General features: G+C 42.2%; 1 protein-coding gene across 1 annotated transcript; it reads right to left on the bottom strand.

Moving 5' to 3' along the window:
- Positions 1-8,848: 8,848 nt before the first annotated feature.
- Positions 8,849-25,761, bottom strand: LOC146630985 (lysyl oxidase homolog 4-like). The gene is made up of 14 exons (XM_085356235.1): positions 25,494-25,761; positions 24,729-25,402; positions 23,900-24,111; positions 18,148-18,186; positions 17,844-18,051; positions 16,033-16,213; positions 14,483-14,637; positions 14,230-14,397; positions 13,572-13,734; positions 13,212-13,455; positions 12,244-12,359; positions 11,745-11,881; positions 9,012-9,123; positions 8,849-8,919 (listed from the first exon to the last, which is right to left on the bottom strand). The coding sequence occupies exons 1-14, from the start codon at positions 25,759-25,761 to the stop codon at positions 8,849-8,851; spliced, it is 2,748 nt and encodes a 915-aa protein (XP_085212361.1).
- Positions 25,762-27,250: the final 1,489 nt, after the last annotated feature.

Genomic DNA, 27,250 nt, shown 5'->3' with positions numbered 1-27,250 from the left:
CTCATTAAATCAGTTATTTCAGTCACTCTCTTCGCTAGCTAAGAATCTCTTCTGCAGGAACTTGTTCTTTTGTAGTGGTTGGTGATTTTTGAGTTGCTGGTAGTGAGACAACCATAGACTGCATATAAAAGATGAACATAGATGGGTGCTACTTCACAGCAGACTGTATCATATGTCATATAATTGTAGTAAAAATGCTCCAAGAGGAACCGACAACACAAACACATTAAAGATGTAAAGTCTATACAGTGAGCGGCGAGGTCAATCAAAGCATACATTTCTCGAATTTAAAAAAATATAGTGAAAATGAGTGAAAACCAGAAAAAGTTTTAGAAAATTCGAGGAGCAATAAGGTACAATGATTGAAACAATTTTTTGATTTAGGCTTTGAAAAAGTTGTTTTTATGACTTAACTTGGTAAATCTAACAGGGCAGTCTACAGGGATCGATTAGCTTCTGCAACCAGCCTCAAGTGGCCATCAATGGGACTGCAGTTTTTGGCACTATAACTGATGTGAAATGTAAAAAAAAGAAAGAATAGCAAATATTATTTTATGTTGATATGTCATCTATTAATTGTTAGACTTTATGCACTCATTGTTGGTTATAGACAGGTGTTTCTTGATCGTAGTGCACAGATGGCTCTTCTTGATGCCAAGTGCAAATGTGGACACATTTTCATAACAGACCTCCGTGTGTGCTGTTGTTCTTGCAGCTGGACTACATATAGAGTCTGTAGCTGCTCTTTACCATCATCGTGTGAGATCTGAACCCTGCCCATAATCTCATGTTTTACTGTGGCTTTACGAGGGGGTGATGTACCACAGAGCAGCCAACTGGATACCTCACACACAATCATTAGATTAACTACACAAACACAAGCCACAACTGAGAAAGAAGTGGTTTCAAGTGCCAACTCTACACAGAAATGCTACATGTTATGTCATGGAGCAAGTGAAGTGTGAGACATGGTCCAAATTAAGAAGTAATCTAATCTCCCACCACAGCAAAGGACCCTGGTGGTGAAGGGTTTCCTAGCACCAAACACTGTCAGCAAACATACCTTACATCACTCGCTTCCCTTTGTTAAAATTTGGCTTAGCAATGACACGTTTTCATTAACACCTGAAAAATCATTGTTTTTGATTTATTTCAGTAATGTTTTTAAGGTGCCATTTTGAAACAACAGGCAGCTTAGGGGCTTTTTACCTGAGGTGTCTTATGTGTAATAAGGAGGAAATAGCATTGCAAAAAGCAAAAATGCCTATTTCTCTATAATAACATATGAATAACCTATTAAAGCTAACTTAAGGAAGTGTGATTATTACCTGGAAATATCTCGGGTAATTTCTGTGGTGATAATTACCACATTATTTTTTATTATTTTTTATTATTTTTTATTTTTTTTTTTTTTTTTTTTTAAATGACATCAGAAACAGCAGTATGCGACATTACGTGATGGCAGAGCTTCAGTTCATCCTTTGTCATTTTTTTTTTTTTTTTTTTTTTTTTTTTTTTTAAATAAATAGGACAGGGGGAATGAATGAGAGAAAGAGGGGGAGAGAAAGAAAGAAAACCAAAGGGGAGAAGAGACGGTGAGAAGGGGGGGGAAGAGAGAGAGAGAAAAAAAAAAAAAAGAACTCCTGGGTCACCTGTATGGAGAAAAAAACAAACAAACAAAAAAAAACAAACAGAGGAGACAGCAAACAACAAAGAGCAACATAATAATAGAGAAAACAAAGCACCATCACAATAAACTAGCTAGCCATAGATATCAATATTTACTAAATAATAAACGATATTGTGCAGCACGCAAGATAGACAGCGCACAGTGTGCTTTGAGGTAGCAGCCAAGAAAGCTTTAGTCCGCGTCTGTGAATACCCATGTGTGCATACCTGTGTGGATCAGCATGCTTGCATTCCAAAGGTTTCTCCATGTAATGATCTGCTAGGGAGTGTGGGGGGGCCACAGCCCCGTCCTCCAGGGTGTGAAGCGGGTATGGAGGAGATCAAAACTCCAGACATCCAGAGGCCCCCAGAACACAAGAGACCATGGAAGACCAACAGAGGGGCAGCCGCGCCACTGTTCCAGTAAGAGCTGAGGAGAGTCCCAGATGAGGGCTCGCCCAGCAGCCGCGGAGCAGAAGTCAGGGGGAGTTGCAGTGACGCGCCCGTGAGCTCCGCCGGCCCCCAGCTGCGCCTGAGTGACCGAGCCCCAGGCCGAGAGGCCGGGGGCACCCCACCTCCAAAGGGGCCCGAGCGAGCCCCAGGCCCCAGGCCCCGACAAGCGGCCGCCAAGGAGTGAGCCGGTGTGTACCCGGACGCCCACCCCCAGACACAAAGAACCACCAACACACCGACACCTGAGGGAGTCCGCCACCGGCAGGGGAAGTGGTGGTGGGTGGAGATAGGCCTCCAAACCTTGGAGGGCCTGAGGTGTCCCCAGAGAGGTGGCGTCTGATACCCAACCTGACATATAGACACAGACATACAGGCACACACAGACACAAACATCCATTCCCACCCTCATGCTCTCATATGCACTCACTCCACACTCAACCAACGTGGAGACAGACATAAAGAGACGCTGTACACACAATCACACTCCCCAAGCGTACTCTACAAACCGGGTCTAGGTACCCTTGCCCCTGGAGGGGGGAATTGCACCCAGACCCAGGTGGTGTTACCCTTTTCCCTGCGGTGGGGAGAAGCAGACCACCCCGACTCCGCAGCAGCAGGGAGGCCCCACACCCCAGACCGCAGTCGGACGGCCAACTCCTCCTACTAGCCCTCCCGCTCCAGCAGGCCGCAGAGAATGGGGGTGGGAGAAGACTCCAAACCTCCCTCCACCCGCTCATTGTAGTGTTGATGCATATGTGTTCTAAGGTGCAATTAAAACCCAGGAGGGCATGGAGCTACCTGCCATGGAGCAGCAGGTAAGCGCATAGTCCCTCCTGCTAGCCCTCAATGACTAAGTGTATTTAAAATTGAGAGGTGGGCAACGACGTCAGGGGTGAGGTATACACCCTGATGGTAAATTGGACTCCGTGATTGTGCCCACCCCCAAGATCCTATATGTATGTGTAATGAGAGTGTGAATAATGTGAATGTCTAAGTTGTGGGATAAAATTGAGGCAGAGGCAGCCAGAAGGGGACAGGGGGGGGGGGGGGGGGGGGGGTAGCCTCCTCTGCACCCTGGTGACATACCCCCACTCCAAGGCCCTGCATGTATGGGTGGTTGTGGAGGAGCGGGAAGAGGGAGGCAGCTGGAGATGGGGAGGGAAGGAAGGGAGGGGCAGGTAACCCCTCCCTGGGGCCAGCTCCCCCGCTGACCCCAGTAGGCACTCCCACCCTCCGCGACCCGCCAGGGAAGGGGGGCCCAGGCCCATCAGACCGGGGCCCAGTGCAGTAGCGCCCTCCAGCTCCACAGAGCCCTGGACAGTCCACCCAACCCCACCACAGAGAAAACTGCACCCACCCCACCATCCACACATCTTCCAGACTACATAAGACGGTAAACGCCCAGGCTGAGATCTTCCTCCACCTCTCCTGTATCTCCCCCTCCCGCAGAGAGTTCCTGAAGAGAAGAAAGCTCCTGCAAGATGTGACCATCCCCCCCACCAGATGAAGAGCCCCCCAGGCGGCTCGACGCACCGGCGGCACCCTGCTCCAGGGCCGGGCCCCCATGCACCCACCCGCCCACAACCCCGGCAACACACCAACCAGGACCCAAGCCCCCGAGGCCCGGCCCGGGCCCCAGCCCAGAGACGGAGCGCCCCCAGAACCTCACGCCCATCCCGGACCCACCCAGGGGCAGTCAGGTTGCCAGGTCAGTAACCCACGTCCGTCAGCACAGACCCTCCCCTAGCCCCGCTGCACGCAGCCGCGAGGAAACAGTCACCTGAGAGCCAACAGAGCCCCCAACCGGACGTGACCGCTACCCCGGGTTGAGCCCCCCAAGGAAGATGCCTCCGGGGAACCCCCCGACGCCCTAAGCCTGTCCCTACCCCCTCACCAATCACAACAGTGAAGGCGGGACCAAACTATGACCCCCCACCCCCACTAGGTGATGGAGCTGATAAAAGGGGCCCAGAGCAATTGATCTAATGTGGTGGCAGAGGCTGTGTCAAGACTAATGTAATCTAATAGATAATTTCTATATTGGTTAGAATTAAGATTATTTTTATTTTTCCAGTTCATGAGGACTGTTTTCTTGGCTATGCATAGGGCAGTGAAGATCATATGGGCTATATTCTTTTCTGAAGTGACATTATCTAAGCTGCCCAGTAGACACACTAAGGGGGAAGTTGGAATGTTACATTTCAGACACTTTGATAAGTCTTCACATATCTCGCGCCAAAACTTTTGCACTGGTGGACAGAACCAAAGAGCGTGGATGTAATTGTCTGGTGTATTGCCTTGACAGTGTGAGCAGTTGTTGGAAGATGTAAAGCCCATCTTGAACATCCGATGACCTGTATAGTGCACTCTATGAAGTATTTTGTATTGTATTAATTGCAGACTGGGATTTTTAATCAATTTGAAAGTTTTTAAGCAAATCTGAGACCAGAAGTTTTGGTCTAGGTTGACTGATAAATCTGCTTCCCACTTTGCAGTAGGAAGGGATATTGATTCATCTAATTTAGAAAGTGTTCTGTATATTTTAGATAATAATTTGGGGGATTTAAGAGTAAGAAAATGTGCCGCACTTAGTGGTGTTTGTAATTCAACTTGACTGAGGTTAAATTTCTTTTTTACTATGGATTTAATTTGTTGATATTCTAAAAACCTTGTCTTGTTGATCCCATATTGTTCAACTAGTCTGTCAAATGGAATAAATTCTGTTCCCTCTAATATATGTTCTAAGTATTTAATTCCTTTACAACTCCATTCTGGGAAATTAATCATATTATTGTTTTGTAATATGTCAGGGTTATTCCAGATAGGTGTACGTTTGCATGGGATTAATGAAGACTCCGTTATTTTTAGAAACTCCCACCATGCTGTTAGAGAAAAGCTGATGTTGATACTTTTAAAGCATTCATGTCTTTTGATGTTTGAGCTAATAAATGGTAGGTCTGAAATCTCTAGATCCTTGCATAGTGCCTGTTCAACATCTAGCCAGGGCTCAACTAAGAAGGTATGTTTTAACCATTCTGAGATGAACTGAAGCCTGTTGGCTAAGAAGTATTGGTGAAAATTAGGTAGATCTAATCCTCCTCTATCCTTGGTTCTTTGTAGCGTTTTTAAGCTAATACGCGGGGGTTTATCTTTCCAAAGGAATTTGGAAATATATGAATCCAGAGATCTGAACCAATCTTGTGATGGTTTGTTAGGGATCATCAAAAATAAGTAATTTATTTTTGGCAAGATCATCATTTTTATAGTGGCGACCCTTCCCATGAGTGATATGGGTAAAGATTTCCATCTAGTCAGATCGCCTTCTACTTTCTTTAGAAGTGGGATGTGGTTTAGTTTAGTTAAGTCTGAAAGCTTAGGAGAGACATTAATACCTAAATATTTAATATTTCCGGATTGCAGTGGGGCAGAGGAAGAATTATGGAAGGAGCAGTTAATGGGGAGAACTGTAGATTTTGGCCAGTTAATTGAATAATCTGAAACTCTTGAAAACCAGTTTATTAAAGTAATTACTTCAGAGAGGTTGGTTTGTGTGTTTTGCAGAAAAAGCAACACATCATCCGCATAGAGACTGATTTTATGTTCTATGTTCTTACATTTTATGCCCTTAATTGTTGTAGCCTGTCTAAATGCTGCTGCTAGAGGTTCGATAAAAATTGCAAAAAGTGAAGGGGAGAGTGGGCATCCCTGTCTGGTGCCCCTCAGGAGACAGAAGCTGGAGGATGTCTGGTCATTTGTTCTGATACGAGCCGTTGGGGAATTGTATAATATTCTTATCCAGTTTATGAAAGAGTTTCCAAAACCAAATTTGTGTAAAGTTGCGAATAAAAATTTCCAATTAACTCTGTCAAATGCTTTTTCTGCATCTAGAGATAATATTATGGTTTCGATGTTTTTATCGTATGAGTAGTCTATTAAATTAAGTAATCTACGAGTGATAATTACCACATTATTACCCTCTTGTTTCCCCCTTGTTATCCTACTATTACTGCTTTATTACCGAGCTGTAATAGAAAGTGCTACCATTGTTTCTATTGAACAACTACACTGATCTGGATGCATCAGAGAGCAACTTGCAGTTAATATCTTACCCAGGGATAGTTGGTTACAGACTGGAGCAGACAGGGCTCAAACTACCAACCTTTTGATTAGTAGATGACCTGCTCTACCTCATGAGCTATAGCCATATGAAGGCAGTAGAAATAAGCAGGCATTAAATAAAATAATACAATGATAACAGAATGGTAATTTGCTTTGATGTCAAGAACCACATACATTGAAAAAGTCAAAGTAGTGTCTTGGTTTCATGGAACAAATGGGTTGTATGATAATAAACACGTGAAGGTCTTAATAACAGGTCCAGACATTGGAGCCACAGACACTGAAATGACTTGTTCAGGGAGTTATTTTTTGTTTTCAAATTTTCTAAAACTTACAGATCTAATTTACCTGGATTCAGACCTTTATCAGACCTTTACCAATCCCCCCACTCCACTGAGCTGACTCACTGAATTGATTGAAAATGACAAATGCCGGCAACACAGTCGTGTTAGCACTATTGCTTCAGTGTGTTAAGGAAGCGGTCCTCAACCCCCGGGCCATGGACCGGTACTGGGTCGTGAGTTGTTTGGTACCGGGCCGCGAGAGTTGAGCTTGGGTGTGAAATGAATGGTTTTCAGGGTTTTTATCGGTTTTAACAGGGTTTTTTTTTTTATCGGTTTTTACACGTGGGGAAACAAATTTCCCACGTGTGGGACTAATAAAGGTTATCTTATTATCTTATCTTTAGCGTTATTTTTTTCATTAACTTGGTTTCCTGGGTCTCTTTCCGTGTTATGAATAAATCTTCTTTTTTTGATACCGGTTGTATTTTGTTGTATTTATCCGCAACACCTTAAAGCCCAGTCTGTGAAAATGTTGTCGGACACAAACTGGTCCGTGGCGCAAAAAAGGTTGGGGACCGCTGTGTTAAGCCTCTAGGTTTGAATCTACTGGCTGGCTGGGGTCCTTATGTGTGGAGTTTGTATGTTCTCCCTGTGCCTGTGTAGGTTCTCTCTTGGTCTCCTGGCTTCCTCCCACAGTTTAAAGACGTTATGTTATTTTCTAATAACCTTATTTCATAATAACAAATTCTAAATTAGACATAAGTGCAAATGGTTGTCTGTCTCTCTGTGATCCCTGCAACACATTGGGTTTGCCCTACTTGGCCCCCCCCCTATGACGGCTGGGATATGCTCCAGCCCCCCGTGACCCTGAATCGGATAAGTTGAAGAAAATGAATAAATGGAAGGAGTGTCTACAGCCTGCTGATGCACTACCACCCCAGATGCAGTCACAATCTGCAATGCAGATTTGCATCATGTTTATGTCACCTTTACCGACTTTGTATTTGATTTTAATTTACCACTTTATTTATATAGTTTTATATGGCACCAGCTCATAAAATGGAAAGAAAAAAGGCCAAAGTGAGTCATTTATTTAAAGCATAGCCTATGTAATGTGACAGAGGGTAACTGTGAGAATTTCCAGTGTTTCTATGTATTCCTCAGTGGAAATATGGTGGAAACAACAATAAAACGCCGCTTAGCTCACGCTCCCAGGAAAAGGATGGGAAACCCAGCAACTTTAATCATCTTAGATCTTTTTAAAATCTGCTGAAGAAGCTGAAGCAACTTGGTTAGACTCGCATAAGGCACTGCATGAACTTCAAGAATCTCTTTTAGCCTATTAGGCAATTCTCCAAACCTTCTACAGAAACTGTAACATCAACTCTGCTTAATTATTATTATATCCTTAAACACGGCCCAATTATTCTCTGCTTTCTGCATTATAAATGTCTGCGGTCAAATAATAATGCCTCAAATGACAGTTTTCAATCTGACATTTATTCTTTCACTACCATTACCAAGTACTGACGCAATACTGTGGTACAACCAGATCTCGTCTGTTGTTCCCAATGTTAAACAGGTAAAGAACAAACAAAGTGGAGATAGTTATCATAATAAAATTAACAATACAAACAGCTTTCAACTCAAAAGTACATTAAAATTCTGCATAAATTAGAGACCTTAAGAACATTATTCCAGAGAGGTAATATAAAACTGTACATGACAATACATTTGCAATACATTACAATATTTATTCAAAACAGGCAAAATAGCACCATGAAAAATAAATCTCATTTAAAACCAAAAACCACACAGCTGTAACAATAAATGCTACATTTTGCAGTGTGATGATGGAAAGCACAGTAAGCAGGTACAGAGATTTATGGACTACAGTCTGGTGATGTACTGCAAAGTTGTTCTCATATGCCTTCATGTTACTTTTTAGTCAAGGTAAGTGTTAAAACATCAAGTTCTGAAAATTGTAAACTATTGTATGTCTATTATGGTGTCATGATGCTTATGATATCTGACTTTAATGTGTTTTTTTTTCTTGTTTAAACATTTTTTTCCTTTAATCTCTTTGACTTTCTAACAACAAAACTCATTGCTGATCATAATCAGTCACAGGATACTGTTTTTCATTTTTAATAAAGTCACTCCATCCCTCCCAAATCATTCCTGTGTACAGACCCTCCTCTCTCTGATCCCCACCTCTTTGTTTACTGGCAAGTAATTATCATTCACCCTCCCTCCCCATATATGTTGAGGTGTGATGAGGAGTTCTACAGTTGTTCTGTTAACAAATTTGGGTCTCCCATAATTCACAGGAAGTTGTTGGAGATCTGACGCTGGTGGTCGAACAAGTCCTCCGCCTCAGCGCTGTAAGCGTCGCCTGATAAAAACACAACAAAGAAGATAAGAGTCTTACACAGAATCAGTCAGGAAAGTATTGAAACAGAGAGAATTTAGTAAAAGACATGTTACCTGCATGGCATCCGAACATGTAAACCCGAGCTCCATCGTACTTGCAGCGGCAGCGCATCACATTGTTCTGGAAATCAGACTCAGCCATGTCTAAAGACGGGTTGACATCCACCTGAGTAAGAAACAGGACAGATGATTAGACTGAAGGTCAGTCATCTTCATAACAAATAGAGTTTCATTTTGAAACAGAAGAATTATTAAAAAAAGATAAAAAGCACAATGTAATCCTTTTGCTAGATGGAGAAAACGGCATCGCTATAATTCACCAGCAACCCCTGTTCTTGCTTTAGATGCTCTAGATTTGATTACCACCACCACCACCACCACAAACAACAACAACAAATAACCCACTTCTGTATACTGTGATGGCTTGTACATAACTACAACCTTCCCTATGTCTTTTTCAAAGATTGTACTGCAATTTGTGGCTGCATTGTACATAGTGTCTGGACAGTTTTTGAACCACTGCAAGCATTTAGAGTATCCCAGGTTATCACTGCGATACACGGAACATTATATATCCACCATCAAAGCTCGAAATCTGCATTAAACACACAGTTAGGAGGGGTTTAGTTACACATATGATAACGAGGATGTTTTACCACGTTTTCATTTAATATTTATTATTGCAGCAACATTGACTAAACTTATTTAAGTAGCACCAATTAAATTTAAATCAAAGAATTTCATGCATCGAGCTGTCTTACACATTTCTGATAATGCTCTGCTATGTTAACATTTTAAACAACTACTTTATGTATTGGTAAGACTGTATACTTCATGTGCACAATTTACTCAGGCCATCTTTTTCTTCTTCTTTGTATTGTTATTATTTAATGCATGTATATTAATCATGTAGCTAGAGTTGGGCAGCTGTTAGTTCAGTTTATACTGGAAATACGGGTGGGTGTTTGCATGGGATTGATAGTAAAAGCAACATTCTGTCTAGACTTGAAATGCTGCAAAGGGTGTCTTTTAATAAAGTAAGGGAGTGAGTGTGAAAGTAGCAGTTCTCCTCAGATAATTTTGAAACAACAGGTTTTCATGGGGCCCGACTGAGAAGCCACAGGATTATTGTTTTCACCTTTTCTATATGACCAGTGATCTTATATATTTTGGGTTCAAGCGATGCATGGCATCACTTTCCACTGCTATCTCTGTAGAGGACAAAAGACCCAGAAAGGCAGATGATAGTGTTGGGTTTGGATTCAAGTCGCAGCCTACCATTAGACCGTAACCATGGTTGGTTGCCATGGTTTGTTGTTTTCCACCCTGTCTGTCTGCCATATATAAGGAAAGCACACAAATGAATTTTCCTGGTGCACACATCAAACAGATAACGTGACCACATATTCAATAAAGTAACCCACTTTCATTTTTTACATACTGTATAAATGTTGTGGTTACAATTATATTCACAGACAAAGATTTAAGATGCAGAATTTTCATAATTATGAATTTATAATGTGCAGTATTACATGTATATATATATATATTACAACTGGTCCTAAAAGCACATTGGGACCAGCCAATGATGTCAGCACATATTTTGTAAAACACCACGTTAACTTAGTGGCAGCTGATATCCCATTAAATGCTCTTGTAATAATGTGAAACAAAGGACTCTTAGCCTGTTTTACAGAACAATGAAAGGCTGTCACAGTCATGTAAAAGACTATGAGGTTGTGTCGCTGATTTTTAAATAACAACCCAATAAGGAGTAATCAGGCTGAGGTGGACGTGACTCATCAGCTTAATGTATGGTCTTAAAAATGGCTGCCACGCTGTGAATCACGGTGAAGGCTGCACAAGAAAAAGCAAGGCTCTACGCCCTTCCTTAATCTCTCACTTCTTACACAAATTTATGAGCAGCTCAACTACTGTTACGCCACAATCTCGACCACAAAGTGCTGCATCGTGGCAGCACTGCATCTGTGCTTTATGTGGGTTTATCTCTCAAGAAGTGGCTCGTCACATGTGCGCAGGCTCATGTGGACACAGAAGGACCACTCCTGCGTGTAGTTTACATAAAGTCCACGTAGGCACATGCAAGTCTAACTCTGGCATCTTGATTTCATGTAAACACTCCGAAAATGATTAGAAACTGTAAACAGCGTTGCTTTTCTGCCACTAAAATGTCCAGAAAAAAATAGAACAAATGACAGAGAGAACAAGAGGACAGATGAGAAGGTCGCCACACAGCGGCACACGGCATGTCTAGAAACAGACGTGATAGAGCACTAAAACTTGTACAAATGCAAAGTGCTGACAGAGCTTTTCTACTGCCAATAAGTCCGTACCTTCTAAGAGGGTGGACTAATAGCAGGTCTACTTTCTATATAAATCCAGACTAAATTCACTTTCTCTAAATACACACACACCCTTGAAACTACATATATACTGTACACCTGAATGGCTGGAAACACAGCCAAGAGCCACTTAGCTAAAATTATAGTGTTTTATCTGTGCTTTTATCTCATGTGTGCCTTCAGATGTTGAAACACAAACGTCTGTGTTTGCTCTGCTCTCTATTTTGCTTTCATGCCTGATCTGAGAAGTTGTGTAAGCTACTGAGATCACTGATGCTATTTCAGCATGAAGATTAAGTGTGGATTACTTTTTGTTCTGCACTTTCACTGGACTAACAGTTTCACCATGAGCTCAGCACGAAGTAAACAAATTAGTAAAGCGATAATATATTTAATATATTTTTGTGTCTTAAAACAAACTGACCTGAAAGATGTATTCACCAGGTCGTATGTCTGTGATGTCCACCCACTGACAGTCAATGTCATGCCGGTAGGTGTCCCAGCAGCCAACTGAGATTCCCTGTTGTCCCATGTTATAACAGGAATATCGCTTATGGAGACCTAGAGGGACAAAAAAATAGTTGGAGAGACTTTAAACGTAAATTTTCTTTGCTGTCAGTCGCTGTGGATTTGAGGTCTGAAGTTAAAATAACATGATTTATAAAACAAGTCTTTTCTGGCGTTTCCTCTAAATGAATAGAAAGGATCTGCATAAAGCTGTCTGGCCTCTCTGAAACCAAGATCTATTTAGGCTTGGCTTCTGATCTTACAGCCTGACTTTGAGCACTCATTATAGGATTTCAGCTTTGCATTTTTATGTATTCTTGATTCTTTCTTGTCTGTCACGATTCTGCTCTTTTTTGTTTTCACATTTCCACACAAAAAACAAATGAATGTATTAGTAATCTCTATTAATATCTTACCATCAGGACAGTAGGTGTCCTCCAGACAGAAGCTGGCTTTGTGACCTTCAGCTACCTTTGTCCCATTGAGTGTGAGCAGATCATAGTGGGTAAACACCTCAATGCTGTGGTAGTGTCTGAAAGAAGGCAAATAAACAATGAAATACATAAAAAAGAGAGAGAACAAAACTAAGAAAGACTTGCTGCTGTTTTATTTTCCAACTACACAATCTATGGACAAGAATCCTAGCGTCAACTTGAAATTCAGCAGCTATAAATCCTGTTATGTTGTTCTTAAGGTGTCAGACGAACACAGGAAAAAGTTGTAAAAAAGCAAAAGAGAACAGACAAATATCAGTTTGGTGTCCTCTCATTACAGAACCATTCCCAGAGCAAATCCTATCAAAACTCAAAGTCAAACCATGTGTTCTCTGGTCGGGGAGGTAGTGATTGGGTTGTGGCTGGGAGACACAACGAGCTGTGCCTCTCGTTTTGGGACACACAACCACAACCGCCAAGATAAGAAGCCAGGCTGCTCTGAGTGCAGTCATGGCTCTGACGCTAACAATTGGGTGACCAGTGAGAAGGATGTTTATTGTAAACAGTATTTTGGAGGATAAAACATTATGTTCATTGTGCTAAATAACAGACTTTTATACATGTTTCGCTATTTATAGTGCAAAACCCAGTGATCCAGTTTCACTTACTAAATCTTAATGTCCCATTTATCTTTCCCTGCTGACATTTAATTTTTTGACCTCTGCTAGCTGTGTTTACTATAAAATGCTTTTGTTTTGCATCACCTCATAATACCCTGTGCTGCACCATAGAGGAGGTTATGGTACTTTTCTTTTCCAGCCAAAGACTGCAGCACATAGTTACTCCCTATCTGCTTGGAGGCATAAAATAAGCAGCTACAGTTTTAAATTAAAACCTTGAAGCTCAGTTAAATGGCACATTGGCTTCTAAATGCCTGCTTTACTTCTTACCTGTGGCACTGGTGCCATACCCAACTTTCTCTTGGGGCTCGTGGTCGGAAGTCTGCACGACCCATGTTCATAATGCGGGAGGAGAAGCGTAGCAGGCGGCGGTGTCCGTAGGGCCAGTTCATTCTGGCGGCAGAGGAGGACAGGCAGTTTTCCTCGTTAGCACAAGTCAGAAGGTGAAGAGGCCGATCCTCGATGTAAGCAGTCTCTTGGACGAGCTGTGCATCCAGTACAAGGTCAGGAGCAGCTGCATGAATCAAAGAGTTTTATTGTTAAGTTTCCCTTCCAATTTGGCACTGTACTGCACTGGAAACATCACTAAAAGTGCAGTTGTGTCCACGTGTTTGCCAGTTCTAGACTTACTTTCTACACATGTGACTCCTGCTGCCCTGCCATCTCCCCCTCTTGGACAGTAGACGTGTGCATTTCTGCGGCACTGCTGAATAGACATCTCAGTGCCAATGCAATGTGTCCCACTGAGCAACACCTCACCAGCATCTGCGGATCCAGGCCAGTACCAAGTCTCCTGCACAGAAGAAAAAATATTCAAAGAAAAATCCCCAGAAGTCATTTGTGCTTTGAAATATTATAACAAGAATTGTGAAAAATGGCACAGCGGAAGGCAAATAGGAGCTTCTGCTGCAAACAGAGAAGCACCATTTTTTATAGGATCTATCAGTACATATTATCACATTTTCCACTCTTTTTCACAATGTTGAAACTGCCTGTTAAATGTTCTCGGTGGCCTTTTCCATGCAAAGTCTATTTTCAGTTTGTTTGCTCTGTGACTTTCTCCCAATCTCTCTTCGGCTTACTTTCCCTCTTTTATTTTCAGTGCGCTGGAAGTGGACGTCTGAGAAGCCTGTAATTACCTCAGGCCTCAGTAATAACACAGCACAGGCACACAAACAGTAGGATGGAGAGAAAGCGGGGAAATGGGAGCACACATAACAAAAGCTTAGAGACAAAAAGGACGGAATCGGAGGAAAACATCAACAAAGGGAATTCTGTTTTTTTCCACCTGATGAGCACTTGAGGCAAAGCCCAAGCCAAGCTGACGACAGACCACCATGGCCTCATTCAGGCCCCAGTTTTCACTGCAGACAGAGCCCCAGCGTTTCACTCCTCCGATTTCCATCAGCACCTCCACACGGCCCTGTGATGGTTCTCTGCCTCCTGCCAGACGCACCTAAAAGTGAAAGGAGCAAGAAAATGTTTCCTGTTGTATGCTTAAATGTTGATATGTGTGTACTTTGTTTGTGTGGGTTTCTCACCGTGGCTTCCATTCCAGTTTTTGGGACGTTGCAGCGGACTGCCACATCCTGGCTGTGTTTGCAGGTGTAAAGAGGCACTGGTCTGGAGTGGCACTCGGTAATTGACTTCTCCCTGCCTGTGCACTGGACACTGTTCATGTGGATGAGACCAGTACCTACAGCATAACGGAGTAGCAGTTGACTGATTGCAAATTAAAAGAGCGATACAGACATAAAAATCCCTGAAACCTGATGGCTCAAGTGCAGCAGATGAGCAAAGAGAAGGATTAAAAGCCCAGACATGAATGGGACCTGTGATGTGGCTCTGAAAGCCAAATTACTGTACACTCCGTCATGCACGTCGCACACCAGGGCTGCTCTTTATAACTCAAAAATAGATGTCAAAATAGCAAAATGGAGCAAAATCTTTGAACACATCTATGTTTGCGTAGGTGTATGGGGCCCAGGGTAAAGCCCATTAAAGCCCTATAATTTAGTCTTAAATAGCTAATGATGTCATCAAACCTAGTTTTGAGTTGCTGTTCTCTTCTGACTGCAGAACCATGGGACCTCACATGGACTCATGCCTTATATGTTTACACAACTCATAAACTAGCATAAGACGCTAAAAGGCACAATGCCCCATGCTGAAATGTAACCATAGCACCTAGTTTAATAGAGCCTTTAAAGTAACACTCACATGCTTTCCATGAATTACTTAATTAAGTAAAGTAGAGAGAAGGAAATGCTCCCACCATTATAGGACATGCTATGTGCTTATTTGGGCAGAAAGATAATGGGAGGAAATAAATGTGATTACAGAGTTACTGCAGAGGTATGGCAAGAAAAAGTGTCAATAACAAAGTGTGAGAAAGGGCCTATTTTGTTCCCTGGCTGAAAAAAGCATTACTGCCAGACACTTTGGTGGCTATATTTTTACGCCCACAACAAAAGCATTACTATTATAATTACAACTGAGTGTTTGGTCAGGCACTGATTGCCTGACATCCCAGTTTCAAAGCTGCGCTAACTTTTCACATACATATATGTTTATTTTGACAACAACACATGCAGTTTTTTTCATCAGTGGAACTTCATAGCATTGTTTACACTTGTCTAAGTGGTCATGGGTAAAGTTCTTCAACAATCAGCTTCTCTGATAGAAGTGGAAGTGAGGCAGTAAATATTTTCTCTGGGTTTATTTGTCTGCTCAGGTCCACGATTCTTGGAGTGCAGCAACAGACATTTAGATAGAAAAGTGTTTAGTCTAAAGGAATCGCTGAAATAAACTAATCATACTTAGGATGCACTGATTCAAAGTCTGCACCACATCTTTTATGGTTATCATATCAGCAGCTCGTGGCCTTTTTTTAATCCTCTCTGTGATTTCATAAATGAGGTTATCTTTTTACTAATAAAGACAAATAAAACCTGCTTTTGGTTTTGTTCAAACACACAAACATCTCCCACAGTGACCTTCCAGGTCATGGTGAATAAAGTTCACTGCACCAGAAAGACATCAAAGTACTGCTTGACTGTATGCAAACTATGTGTGTGGCTATGTATCTTACCCTGTCCCAGCTGAGCCTGGGTCAGTGCCTCTTTGGCAGTCCCAAAACCCAGCTCTCTGCAGACCACGCTGGCTGCAGGTAAGTCCCACAGATGGTCACATATGGTGCCCCACTTGCCTTCTTTCAGCACCTCAACGCGGCCCTCCCCGAGACGGGGCCCGGCCTTCAGACGCACAACAGGCTGGAAGAAAAAAGTGCAAGTTTTAGTGAGGTGTTTCTGAATCAATTTGGAAATTTTACACTTAAAGCATGTTCACATTTGGATGCTACATTTTCTCATTTCTCATTAAACTCAGTTTCTTGCTGAAAAGCAAAGGGAAAGTTAGCATAAAAACAGGAAACAGGAGTAAACTACAAACTAAAAAAACTTAAAAAAAAAGAAGCAAAATATGTTTTTTGGACTCAAAGGCATACAGTGCTTTGAACAAAATCTTTGCTCCCTTCCTGGTTTCTTAGATTTTAAAAAACTGGTCAAATAAATGTTCAAATCATGAACACGTTATTTTAGACAAAGTTAACTCGAGTAAAAACAAAATGCTTTTTTAAAACGATGCTTTCATTTATTAAGGGAAAAAAAGCTCTTTAAACCTACCTAGACTTCTATGAAAAAGTGACTGCTCCCTCTTATTAAATCATAAACTAACTGTGATTAACCATATTTTTTTTAAGCCGAGTTGAATCATGAATTGTCTTAAATATAACCTGTCTGACAACGCATCGTGCCAGGAGCTAAAGAAACTTAAAAACAGCAGAGAAACATATTCAGTTAGTCTCTTAGTCTGCAAGGGTCACAAAGTCATTTCTAAGGCTTTGGGACTCCAGTCAACCATAGAGAGAGTCATTATCCACAAATGGAGAAAACGTGAAACAGAAACCTTCCCAGGACTGGCCGGCCTCAAAGAAATGAGTCTTTGCATCAATGACTTATTCAGGAGGTCACAAAAGAACTCGCAACAACATTATTCACATAGGGTGACCTGGGTTTGGATAGTTTTTCCCCTTCATCGTTGAAATACTGCATTTGTATTCACTCATGTTTGTCTAATATTAAAATTTGTTTAGTGTTAAGTGTGACAAATATATAAAAAAATAACAAGAAAAAACCAACTAAGAAATCAGCAAGAGGGCAAATACTTTTCACACCTATAAGAAGACTTTTGCGTAAAGGTATGTGCTCAAAGTATCAGACTGTGACCCCTGTGATTTTGTACAGATAAAGAAATACCTACAATATGTACAAGGTCAACTGGCAGGGAAAATTAAGCAGGACAATATTAGTCATAGTAACCCAGTAATTGTATACAAAAGTGTCTCTTGCCACCAAGGAAGACGGGGCAGTGGGGGGGCCTCTGAGGCCAAAAGCTGATTCATACACACAGAGTATACCATAGAGTATACTATAGGCCCTTTATATAGAACTTCCTTGTTACCACTACATGGAGACCATACTGTATGTAATGTGATAAAAATCTTCTCATTTACCACTTAAAAAGAAAACCACTGAGCATTTTTCCCAAAAGACTTAAGCTGCGTCCACACTGGAAGTGACTCACTTGGGACGTGTTACTTTGAAGCTAATGTTTGAAGTGCTGGGTGCCTAGGTAAATCTGGCCTGGGTGTATTTCATATATCAGTCTGCAGCATCTTGTGACATTGAGAAAAGTAGATCACTCGTAGTTTTTTACAGTAATTCGCCTTCTGTGGTCTCTGGTCACCAAGTCACTGAAAAGTGGTTCCACTGTAGACACAGCTTAAGGTTTTAATTTGAACACTTCCAGTCTGTATTTGTCATATTCCACCCCGACACTAACCGGCACTGCAGGCGGTGCAGGTGCTCTGCCGTTACGCGCGAACTGGGATCCGGGTACACAACGGACCACGGCGTGCATGCCCCCTCTGCATGGGACATCGCTCCTGGCCAGGGACAGCAGGGCCTGACACTGTGACAAAGATGTTTCCACACCCTGACACTGCACCTTCTCCACCCAGTAACCCTTCTTACTGATCTGTGTCCTCAGCCTGAGTGATTCAAAGAAGAAATGGAATGAGACGACACATTATAACTATGATTTTGTGCTCGAGTTGTATCCTTTAAAAAGCAGATGCTGATTTTACCTGGAGGAAGGATCAGCCAGCTTGGAGTCCCACAGTTTCCTAAAACACAGAGAACATTATAGTCATGAATGTTCAGTCATGTGCATCTTTACATCGAGTAGACTAAACAATCTGCTGTCCTACATACTCCCACAGTCTACCCCTGTGCTTCTCCTGTACAGTCTCCTTTTCAGTCACCTTCTTGTTTCTTCCCTGAAATCCCCGCTTCTTCCATTCTGTTCATCAAAGGTTAAGTAAACCAGCTGAAACTATAAATATGAAGGAGACACAACATCCTTGACAGGGCATTTGTTCCCTAGTTAAACATATGTCAGAAAGACAGAGAGGAGGAGATTTAGAATAACGGATAACAAAGTTTCCTCTTTCTTTCATTTTTCCTCTAAAATCATCCCCTCCTTCTTGTGTCTTTTTTAGAGCTTCTATTCCTACGTTCATGGGTATTTCAGTTTCAGTGTTTGCCTATATGTCTAGTGTGGACGTCTGGTTTGAGGAGTCCACGTGGAAAAGAAACTAAACATATGAATAGTCCACTATATATTAATCCCAGCGGGAATCCTTATTGAGGTCTGCCAACTTCAACAGGCTTTCCAAACTCTGTCTAGTTTTATGGGTATTACCTTAAACTAGAATCCAAAGAGGAAATATTGTCTATGCACAAAATGGGCTCCCTTAAATCTGGAAACAGACACATTAGCGCTGACCACTTGTATTAGACAGTGTGACCACAGACAGGTGCAGCGCGACTGACGCCCTTCATGAATGTGCCTGAATTAAATGACTCAAAACCAAGTATAACCAGGAGGAGTTTACACTAAAACCAGATTTGTGATGCAATTAAATATTTGGCATACTGGAAAAGGGAGATGTTTCCTCTCCGGGAGAACCTCGGTATCCTGCTTTTCTGAGTGCTTTCATGCACAGTCCCAATATTAGAAGAGAAATGTCTTTGATGCTGGAAGCACTTATAATGAAAACTAATAGAAATCCTGAGCCAGAAAACTACTGTGTGGAACATTTGCACCACAAGTCATTTACAGTCTAACAAAAGGCAGTCTGTGGAGGGAAAATGGTGTATATTTAAGCTCTTTTACAATAAAAGACATTTTCCATGCTCAGATAAGCATAAACTGTTGCATATTTTTTTTCTGATTTCCGCTGCAGTCCAGTGGTTATGAAATGTAATTTAGTCTGCAAGTTTGGTCACTAATGCTGGCCTTCTCTGGTAATAAATCCCCACAAACAACAGAAATGAGACACAAATCCTAAGTTGTTATGAGTTTTATCTGCAATGGAAACAAAAAATTGATGTAGCATTTTTGGCGTCATTCAGCAGTTAAGAAAACTGTTTTCGACTTAGAGCTCTGTTTCTGTCGAACTGAAGAATGTACAGTATTCACTTGGTTGGCTGCTAATTGTGTCTGTTTCCTTTCTGCACTGAGCAGGTATATAGCTTTATCAGGGGTCGTTTTTGTTCAAATAGCTGCAGACTGAAGCTGAAAACGGATACAATAAAAGCAGTGAAAGCATAGTGGGAGGTAAAAATGGCAAAAACCAACACATCCTCAGACTGAAACAGCAGAATAGGTTGATTGTCAAGTGTCTACAGAAATAAAATATATGAGTGCTTTCACATTTCCCACAGCAGCAGCACCTGCGAGGAAGTATAAAGACCAATAAAATCTATATCTGGAGATGGAGGATAGGACTGTGGTTTGACTCAGACACAAGACATTTAATCAGGGGACCTGAGATCTAACACTGTGTTTACCGTTTATTTGTTTGCAGGCACTATTTGGTCAAGTTTAGGCCCCTAAACTACTTGGTTGGGTTAACTAGAATTAAATGGTCTAGTAAACAATAACAATTAAATAACCACATCTTAGAAAACAAACTCGTTGCCCCAGATTTTAATGACAGAAGTAGTGACCACTTCTGTGACAAGCCTGAACATTTTACATGCACTTAGTCACACAACCAAGAGGTCCCCCCCCCCCCCCCCCCCCACCTATAAACAGTGGCTGCTGAATGCTTTCAAAAAATGACCATGCTTGTAATTTCTCTGATCAGGTAGAAAACCACCTGCTGCCCATCACTGTGAGGAAATATTATTATATACGGTATGAAAATGTATTTTGTGACTTTATAGAGGCTTCTATTTTATTTCCTTGGCTTTATCTCCCTGTGTGCTTGTGTAAGCCTATCTGTCTGTGTTTGCACCTTATAAAATGTGTCACAACTCCGTGGTAAATCAAAATGGGAGAGACAGACTGCATGGGGGTGTTGGTTCATGGTCTGGAGGAGGCGGGGGTGAGAGTACTTCCCATATAATTGCCTGCTCTCCTTGGCAGTGTCTGCTTTGTGGTGAGCAGTAGCATGTTGGTTCACACACAGCAGACATGGAAATATGCACGTACATATAGACTTTCCCAGCCTCTGTAAAAGCAAAGATCTTTAATATTCTGTAAAACTGCAGTTACGACTGCATGCTGGGAAACATGGAACGAGTGATGTAAGAGTAAAGTATCCATGAGCCGGGCAACTTTTAGGGGCATCTCTTCACTTAACAGGAAGAGGAAATGCATGTTCTCTTCGATAGGTCTCAGCTGAGAGCTAAAAATGCAATGTGTGATGCTCTTTGTTGGATTGAAAACAGGTTGGAACTGAGTTAAGGCTTTAGTGGCGGATAAGTGAACCACAGCAACGTGCCTCAACGCAGCATACCAATTCTGATTGCTGTAGTACTGCTGAAGTCTTTTACTCAGGAGAAAATATTCTCCTCCGGATCCTCAGCTTAATGCTATTTTTTTAATGAAACTCTGACCACACAATACCATAAGCCACAGCGGAGAGAGGAGCTGACTCTCAGGAAAACTGAGATAACATGTTATTATACTGCATGAATGCAAAGCTGCCTGACTGGAACAATTGGCTCACTGAAGAGGCAGCAGGTTGCCACACTGACTCCACAACAGCCCCTAATGAGTCCCGTCAACCTCCATGGAAAAAAAAACTCAAAGGGGTCATAATGATGTACTTTCCATGAAAAGCGGGGTTTAGCATAATTGCCTCCAAGGCATTAAACATGGTCTTTTAATAAACTGAAGCTGAGGATGGGAGAAAAAGGAGCAGGGGGTGAAAGTAAATTAGAAGAACTGAAGAAGTTAGTGTCAGCCTCAAAGAGAGTGTGGATGTTAGAAAAGAAGGGAGCTGGAAAATGGATTTAACACTTGCCTTTTGTAAGCACAGCAAAGTGGGGGAGTCTTTAAACATCTGTAAAAATGTGCTGAGCAACTTAACAGGCAGAGACAAAGGCAGTCACACCAAAAAAACAACCGCATGGTAAGAGGGGGATGTGCTGACACAGCAAAGGGTGTGCAGCAGGTTCTGCTGAGAGAATATTCTAGATTAGAGGATCGCGCAGACCATAATTACAGCTGCTCAAGTGGACACCAATCCCCAAAAAAGACTAGTCGTGGAAAACTGCCAGTGTAGTGTGTAGCACCAGAAAGAGGCGATGTGACTGCTGTCATGTCTGGATAAGCAATAAGAAAAGCTTGGTGGTGCGCACAGAAACTCAAGGAATTATATTTATAATATATTTGTATTTGTTCAATGCAAATTTCATGATAATCCACTCAGTGGCGGTCAACACATATCACTAAAACATAAAATAATGACTTAAAATTAAAGCCACGTAAACCCCAAAACCCTTTGGGTCTTTATAAAAAGTGACAGGAATCAATTTATAGTCACTAAAACAATATTTTAGTCTGGACCAAAGGTACCGAGCAGCGCTGCCATCCCCATAGATCTTCTCTGCTAACATGGCTAAAATAGGCTCCTGCCATTAAGGAGAGACATAACACATCTACTTCTACCTCACTTAAAAAACATTCATCTACAAAATATCTGTTAAAACAGACGCTAATGCTCAACCTGATGCCACCTCCAACTGTTTACTGTTGGACAAAAATGTCTGCTCTATTCATCTCCCACGTAGCGGGGTGGAGGTTGACAAAAACAAACAATCTTTACACAAGCTGCTGCTCAGGCTCTTGGCACAGACACAAGATTCTTCTCCAGACAACTTTGAGATGTGTTTTTTTTTCAGTGTTTCCAAAAGTTGGACAACCAGACTTGTTTATGCTTTTTGACATTTGGTCACGTTTGGGTTCCAAATGTGACCAAATGTATCTAATTACGTAAAAGTGAAGACAAACTTCTGAAGCACTGGAGATAAGTCAGAAAGAAGACAGAGCGCCAGTGTTAGGCTGCTGGAGCTGCAGTGAATGGGGCAGATGAGGTGAATAAGCCTGTGTCCTGCTGCTGAGCAGAGAGTAGCAAGACACATGGAGTAATTATTGGTGAAATGGAGAGAAGAGACAGATGGTGTAGAACAGGCCAGCGGTCAGTACAGTCGTCCTGTTAGCCAAGACGTAAAAAGACCTCTGTGGGCAGCCAGAGGGACATATGGAGAGTTGTGTTTGCATGTGCGCAAGTGTATGTGCGCGCGTGTGTGTACTCTGTTTGCATGTTTATTTGTGTGAGCACGTGGATTTCGGACAAAGTTTATGCAAGGTCTGTGTGCGCGGAGGGCAGAATGTTTAAGCATGCGCAAGTGTGTGTAAAGGCTTTGAAGGCTGCTGTAGGTGTTTTAGTGGGTATTTACAGCCAAAGTTAGACGAGACACTTGGATTTATGGGTATAAAATCAACAATTCAGCCTGGTATTATTTGTAGAGCAAAGGGTTTATGTTTAGGGAACAATTAAATAGTTATAAAAACACGCAGTTTGAAAAAAAAGTGAGATCTTTCACTTTTCTTAGTCATTATTGTATACGTACTGGATCATTATTCCGGCGTTCCAAAAACCCGACACATGTTTTAGTTGTGTTTCTCTGTATGTTTATTTAAATGCGCAATTGTGGAGAGGTGACATGTGTTCCCTGAGCCTGGGATCCCCACCAGGTGTGCTGTTTTCCTCCCACATTCAAATAATATGCATGTTAGGTTAACTGGTAATTCTAAATTGGCCTGCATGTTTGCCCTGACTAGAATGAACCAAATAAAAAAGGAGGAGGGGGTCAAAGTATATTAACCACCTGGGAGAGCCTCCAAAACCTCTAAAACCTCTGCTCTCATAGTTACAGAAGCTGTTAAGTAAGTGTATGGCTGAAAAAAGTCATAATTACTAATGAATTCAGTAAGTGTGAGCTCTTAGTTCTTGTAAACATGTCACCTGGCATTCGCAGATGCTGCTGCACACAGTTTTCACTGGATGATTCTTAATTGTATGAGATTAGAAACCATGTAAGGGAAGGTTTTAAGTAGAGAGACACACAAGATGAGGATGACGGTAATCTTGTTGTCTGGATCTGACATTAATAACATACTTTCTAGGACTATTTTAAAAGTCTGTGCTGAGACCAACTCAGCCAGTGGGGAAGACAGCCCTGGTGGACAGCCAGGCTTGGCTAATACCACTATGGACCTGTCATGCCAAGTGTGGTTATACTAATGACAGCGGTTGTGGTTAACCTCTACTACAGGGGGGTTGGAACAGCAATCCAGGCATGGGGCTGCCTAATCTGTGGAGGGATGTTAGTCCATTATACTTTTCCATCCCTTTCACTCACTCACTCACTCACTCTCTCACACACACACACACACACACACACACACACACACACACATCCATTTCTATGTCTCTTTCCACCTCTGGTACTCTGCCTGGCCCACGGTAACATACTTACCGGTAGGCGTTTTGCTCAAACGCTTCTGCTGCAGGGAATCCTAACATGCCACAGACAACACGGCTGCTGCTCAGGTCCCATCCACGATTACATACATGACGCCACTTCCCAGCATGCTTCACTTCCAGCACTCCCTCTGTGACCAGACCGCCGTGGCTGCTGGACAACACTGGCCGCAGACGAGCCTCCTCTAAGTGAACTCTCTCAGATCCCTGTTGACAGGAAAAAACAGAACGGGCACTGATTTATCCCAAATAAATAATCATTGTTGTCTTTTTAGCTTCGCATCAACAATTCATTTAAAGGTTGACACATTGTCCTACTGTTTAAATAAGCATAAGCAGATAGCACACAATCAAGACAAGAATAACACGAGGAGATTCCTATGCGTTGTCTCTAATCATCCACATTAAATACTGTTGGCAGCAGGAAAGAAACTAACAGAGGTCGACAGAGTTTGTTTAACGTGTTGGAATATGTGTCATCGTGATTACAAAATGGTCAAGAAGTGTAAACTCGGCAAGTTGAAAAGAAGAAAAAATAAAGTCAAACAGCAGGGATAAATAGCAGAGTTTCCTCTGATCTAAAGTTTTTCCTTCAGAGGAAGAGCTATTGGTGGTTAAACTAAACTTCAGGCCATGGTAATTCATAAGAACTGGTTCTGGGGAAGGTCTGGTTTTAGGTTTGTCTCTAATTATACATGTCCACTGGCCTGTGGTTCCACAAATGACATTTCTGCAGAAGTCTGGCTAAAACTAGACTGGGTTGCTTCTTTGGTGTGCACTAGAGGCTGTGTGTATTGTGTGTGTGTGTGTGTGTGTGTGTTTACCTGTGTGTAGTATGCACCATTCTCCGCTCCTATGTCTGGATAAAGAGTTTCTGGTTCAACATGGTTCCCACTGAGCTGCTGATTCCTGTCACTCCTCCTCCCAGAGGGGATCTGGGATTCAGGTTGATATTGGGACTGCCTGTTCACCCTCTCCTCTTCCTGTTGTCTCCCTGCCTGTGGACTGCGCTGTGCCGTTTCCTGTCTTTGCCTGTAAGTTTCACCATTTGCCAGACGTGAAAGTAGCTGGTGCCCTTGTGGAGCAGCTGGGCTGACTTGGTTGTTATCTCTTGAACCACCTCGATTTCGTCGCAAGATCTGGATCTCATGACCATTTTCTTGCGGGGAGATGTTGCTACGGCGGGAAGAGACTGGGTTGCGATGGAGAGCAATCTCATGGCCTCTTTGAGAGGCAGATGAGATGTGTGCTGGGCCTGGAGGTGGAGCTGGGGGCGACAGAGACTGTCTTGGTGACTGGTTTCTCTGTCTTTGCTGGTTGGAAGATGAAGGACTCTCTTCTACAGTCACAGCAGGGAAACCGGGTCTCCTTTCTGGGCTGCAAACAACTCCTAGATCCTCAGCATGGCTACAGTCATTGACCCCCCAACCATTGGAACGACATTCTGCAATAGAGGCCTCTGTGCCCCTGCAGCGCACATTGTCTAACCAGATCACACCTAACACAAGAAAGAGTGGCAAGTCATCAAATAAAGGGAAATCAATCAAGAGACTTGTATTTTAAAGCTTCACATTTTTGGCTGGACCTACCTTGTCCTTGGCCAAACCTGGCACTGTGTGCCCAGGTCAAGCTGCGCTGGAAGCCCAACTGCCGGCATATCACATTGGCCAGGTTAAGATCTACCTCATCATCACACACAGTGCCCCATGCGCCATTGTAGAGCACCTCCACACGTCCTTCGTTTGTACTGCGCCGGTTTAAGCCTGCAAGGCGTACATGGACCTCCTGTGCATAAAACGAGGGGGGGCAGAGGAGAAGCAGGACAAGGAGCGTAGACAAGGAGCTGAGCCACCGCATCCTGGTAGGGGGGAGAACAAAGAGTGAAACACAGGCTGATAGAAACATCAGCCTGACATCAGCTCAAAAGAGCAAAGCAGACAAGATGCTTGCAGCTCCCAAAATAAATGTGTATGTTACCACAAAAATCTTCAAAAAAACACAAAGCCATGGAAGTCACATTCCATAGTCTAACAGAACGTATAATTAGAAACCTTTTCTTCAACCCTAATGGGACATTCCACAGTAAAATGAAAGATTGATAGATGTTTTTATCCTTTAAAATAATCAGAGTCATTTAAAGTACAGCGGGAGGTTTGAGAAACAGCCTGAACCAGTCAAGGCACAGGGAGTAATAACCGGAGCTAAAAGTAGCTTCTGCATCCAGCCAACGGAAATTCTGGCTTTCCGCAAACCCTCAAGTTTAGTTGCACGTATTAGGCCAACAGACACATAAGCAAATAAACATTGTCATAAAAATGCTCTCACACATAAATAGAGCAGCAGGTCTCCATCTGTGCGAGATGCTGTAGTTAATGAGCAATAATTACAACCTCTAAAATGTTTGTCTTCTAGCAGAGTAGCTAACTAGTGGTGAGGAGCAAGCTGTGAGGAGAAGGTCTAGAAGATGATAGAAACACTTTATGGATTTAGGAGTCAGACAAATTCTGCTTTGTGTATGGATCATGGGCCCTCATACAAATGTTGACTGAGGATGACTTCAATTAGTTACAGAGATGAAATTTTTAGTTATTGAGGAAAAACACAACAAGAAAAAATGAAATAAAAAATAAACAGAAGGAGAGGAGAACAAAATAAAAATGCTGGAGAAAACTTACCTATCTGTTGATCTCAGCCTTGAGCTTCTGGAGGAAAGAAAGGAGAGCACTGGGGCAGTGAGCTTGGTCCTGCTGTCTCTATTCTCCTCTTTCCCTCCCTCTTTCTTCTTCTGTCACTCCCTCAGGTTGGCTCTCCATCCCTCCCATTTTATTCATTTAAGGAGTTTTTCCTTCCTCTGGTCACGTTTCTCCTTTCCAACACATACTGCCCGTCAAAGGAAATCTGGAAAAGGGAAACTGACCATGGAAATCAATGAAAACATAAACAAATCAATGACTTTTATTCTCTCCTATCTCCCAGTGCATACATATGAATCAGAATACTTTATTAATCTCAGAGAAAATTATGTGGTCACAGTTGCTCCAAATTGAATATATGCTATATATTGCAGCAGGTGGGTAAACTCCCTGGTCTGGTCACATGTTTGGCTCACTTGACACGTGAGCTTGAATTATAAAAGCCTGTAATTTTTATAAGAATCTCTAATCTTTCCCCCCCCGGCAAACATATATTCCAGTCAATGGACGCTTGTTTTATTGTGTGTCCAATCTTACACAATTCTAAGTTTCAATCTCATTACTTTTACTCTTACTTGTTTGCTTTGTGAAGTCTTTTATTCCATGCAATGATAAAATCACATGCTCTCTCTCTCTCACACACAAGCCTGGCA

The sequence above is a fragment of the Diplotaxodon limnothrissa genome, linkage group LG6 (genome assembly GCF_057381915.1).
Source record: "Diplotaxodon limnothrissa isolate DT_005_m linkage group LG6, D_limnothrissa_male_GT1.1, whole genome shotgun sequence".
NCBI lineage: Eukaryota > Metazoa > Chordata > Actinopteri > Cichliformes > Cichlidae > Diplotaxodon > Diplotaxodon limnothrissa.
The sequence above is the reverse complement of the archived record's forward strand: the minus strand, read 5'-3'. Positions and strand labels throughout refer to the sequence as shown.

Coding starts and splice junctions, on each gene's coding strand:
- LOC146630985 (XM_085356235.1), bottom strand. CDS start 25,761: ATGCGGTGGCTCAGCTCCTTGTCTACGCTCCTTGTCCTGCTTCTCCTC. Junction 24,112..24,728: donor ATGGTGCATACTACACACAG/GTAAACACACAC, acceptor TCCTGTCAACAG/GGATCTGAGAGAGTTCACTT. Junction 8,920..9,011: donor CATGTTCGGATGCCATGCAG/GTAACATGTCTT, acceptor TGTTTTTATCAG/GCGACGCTTACAGCGCTGAG.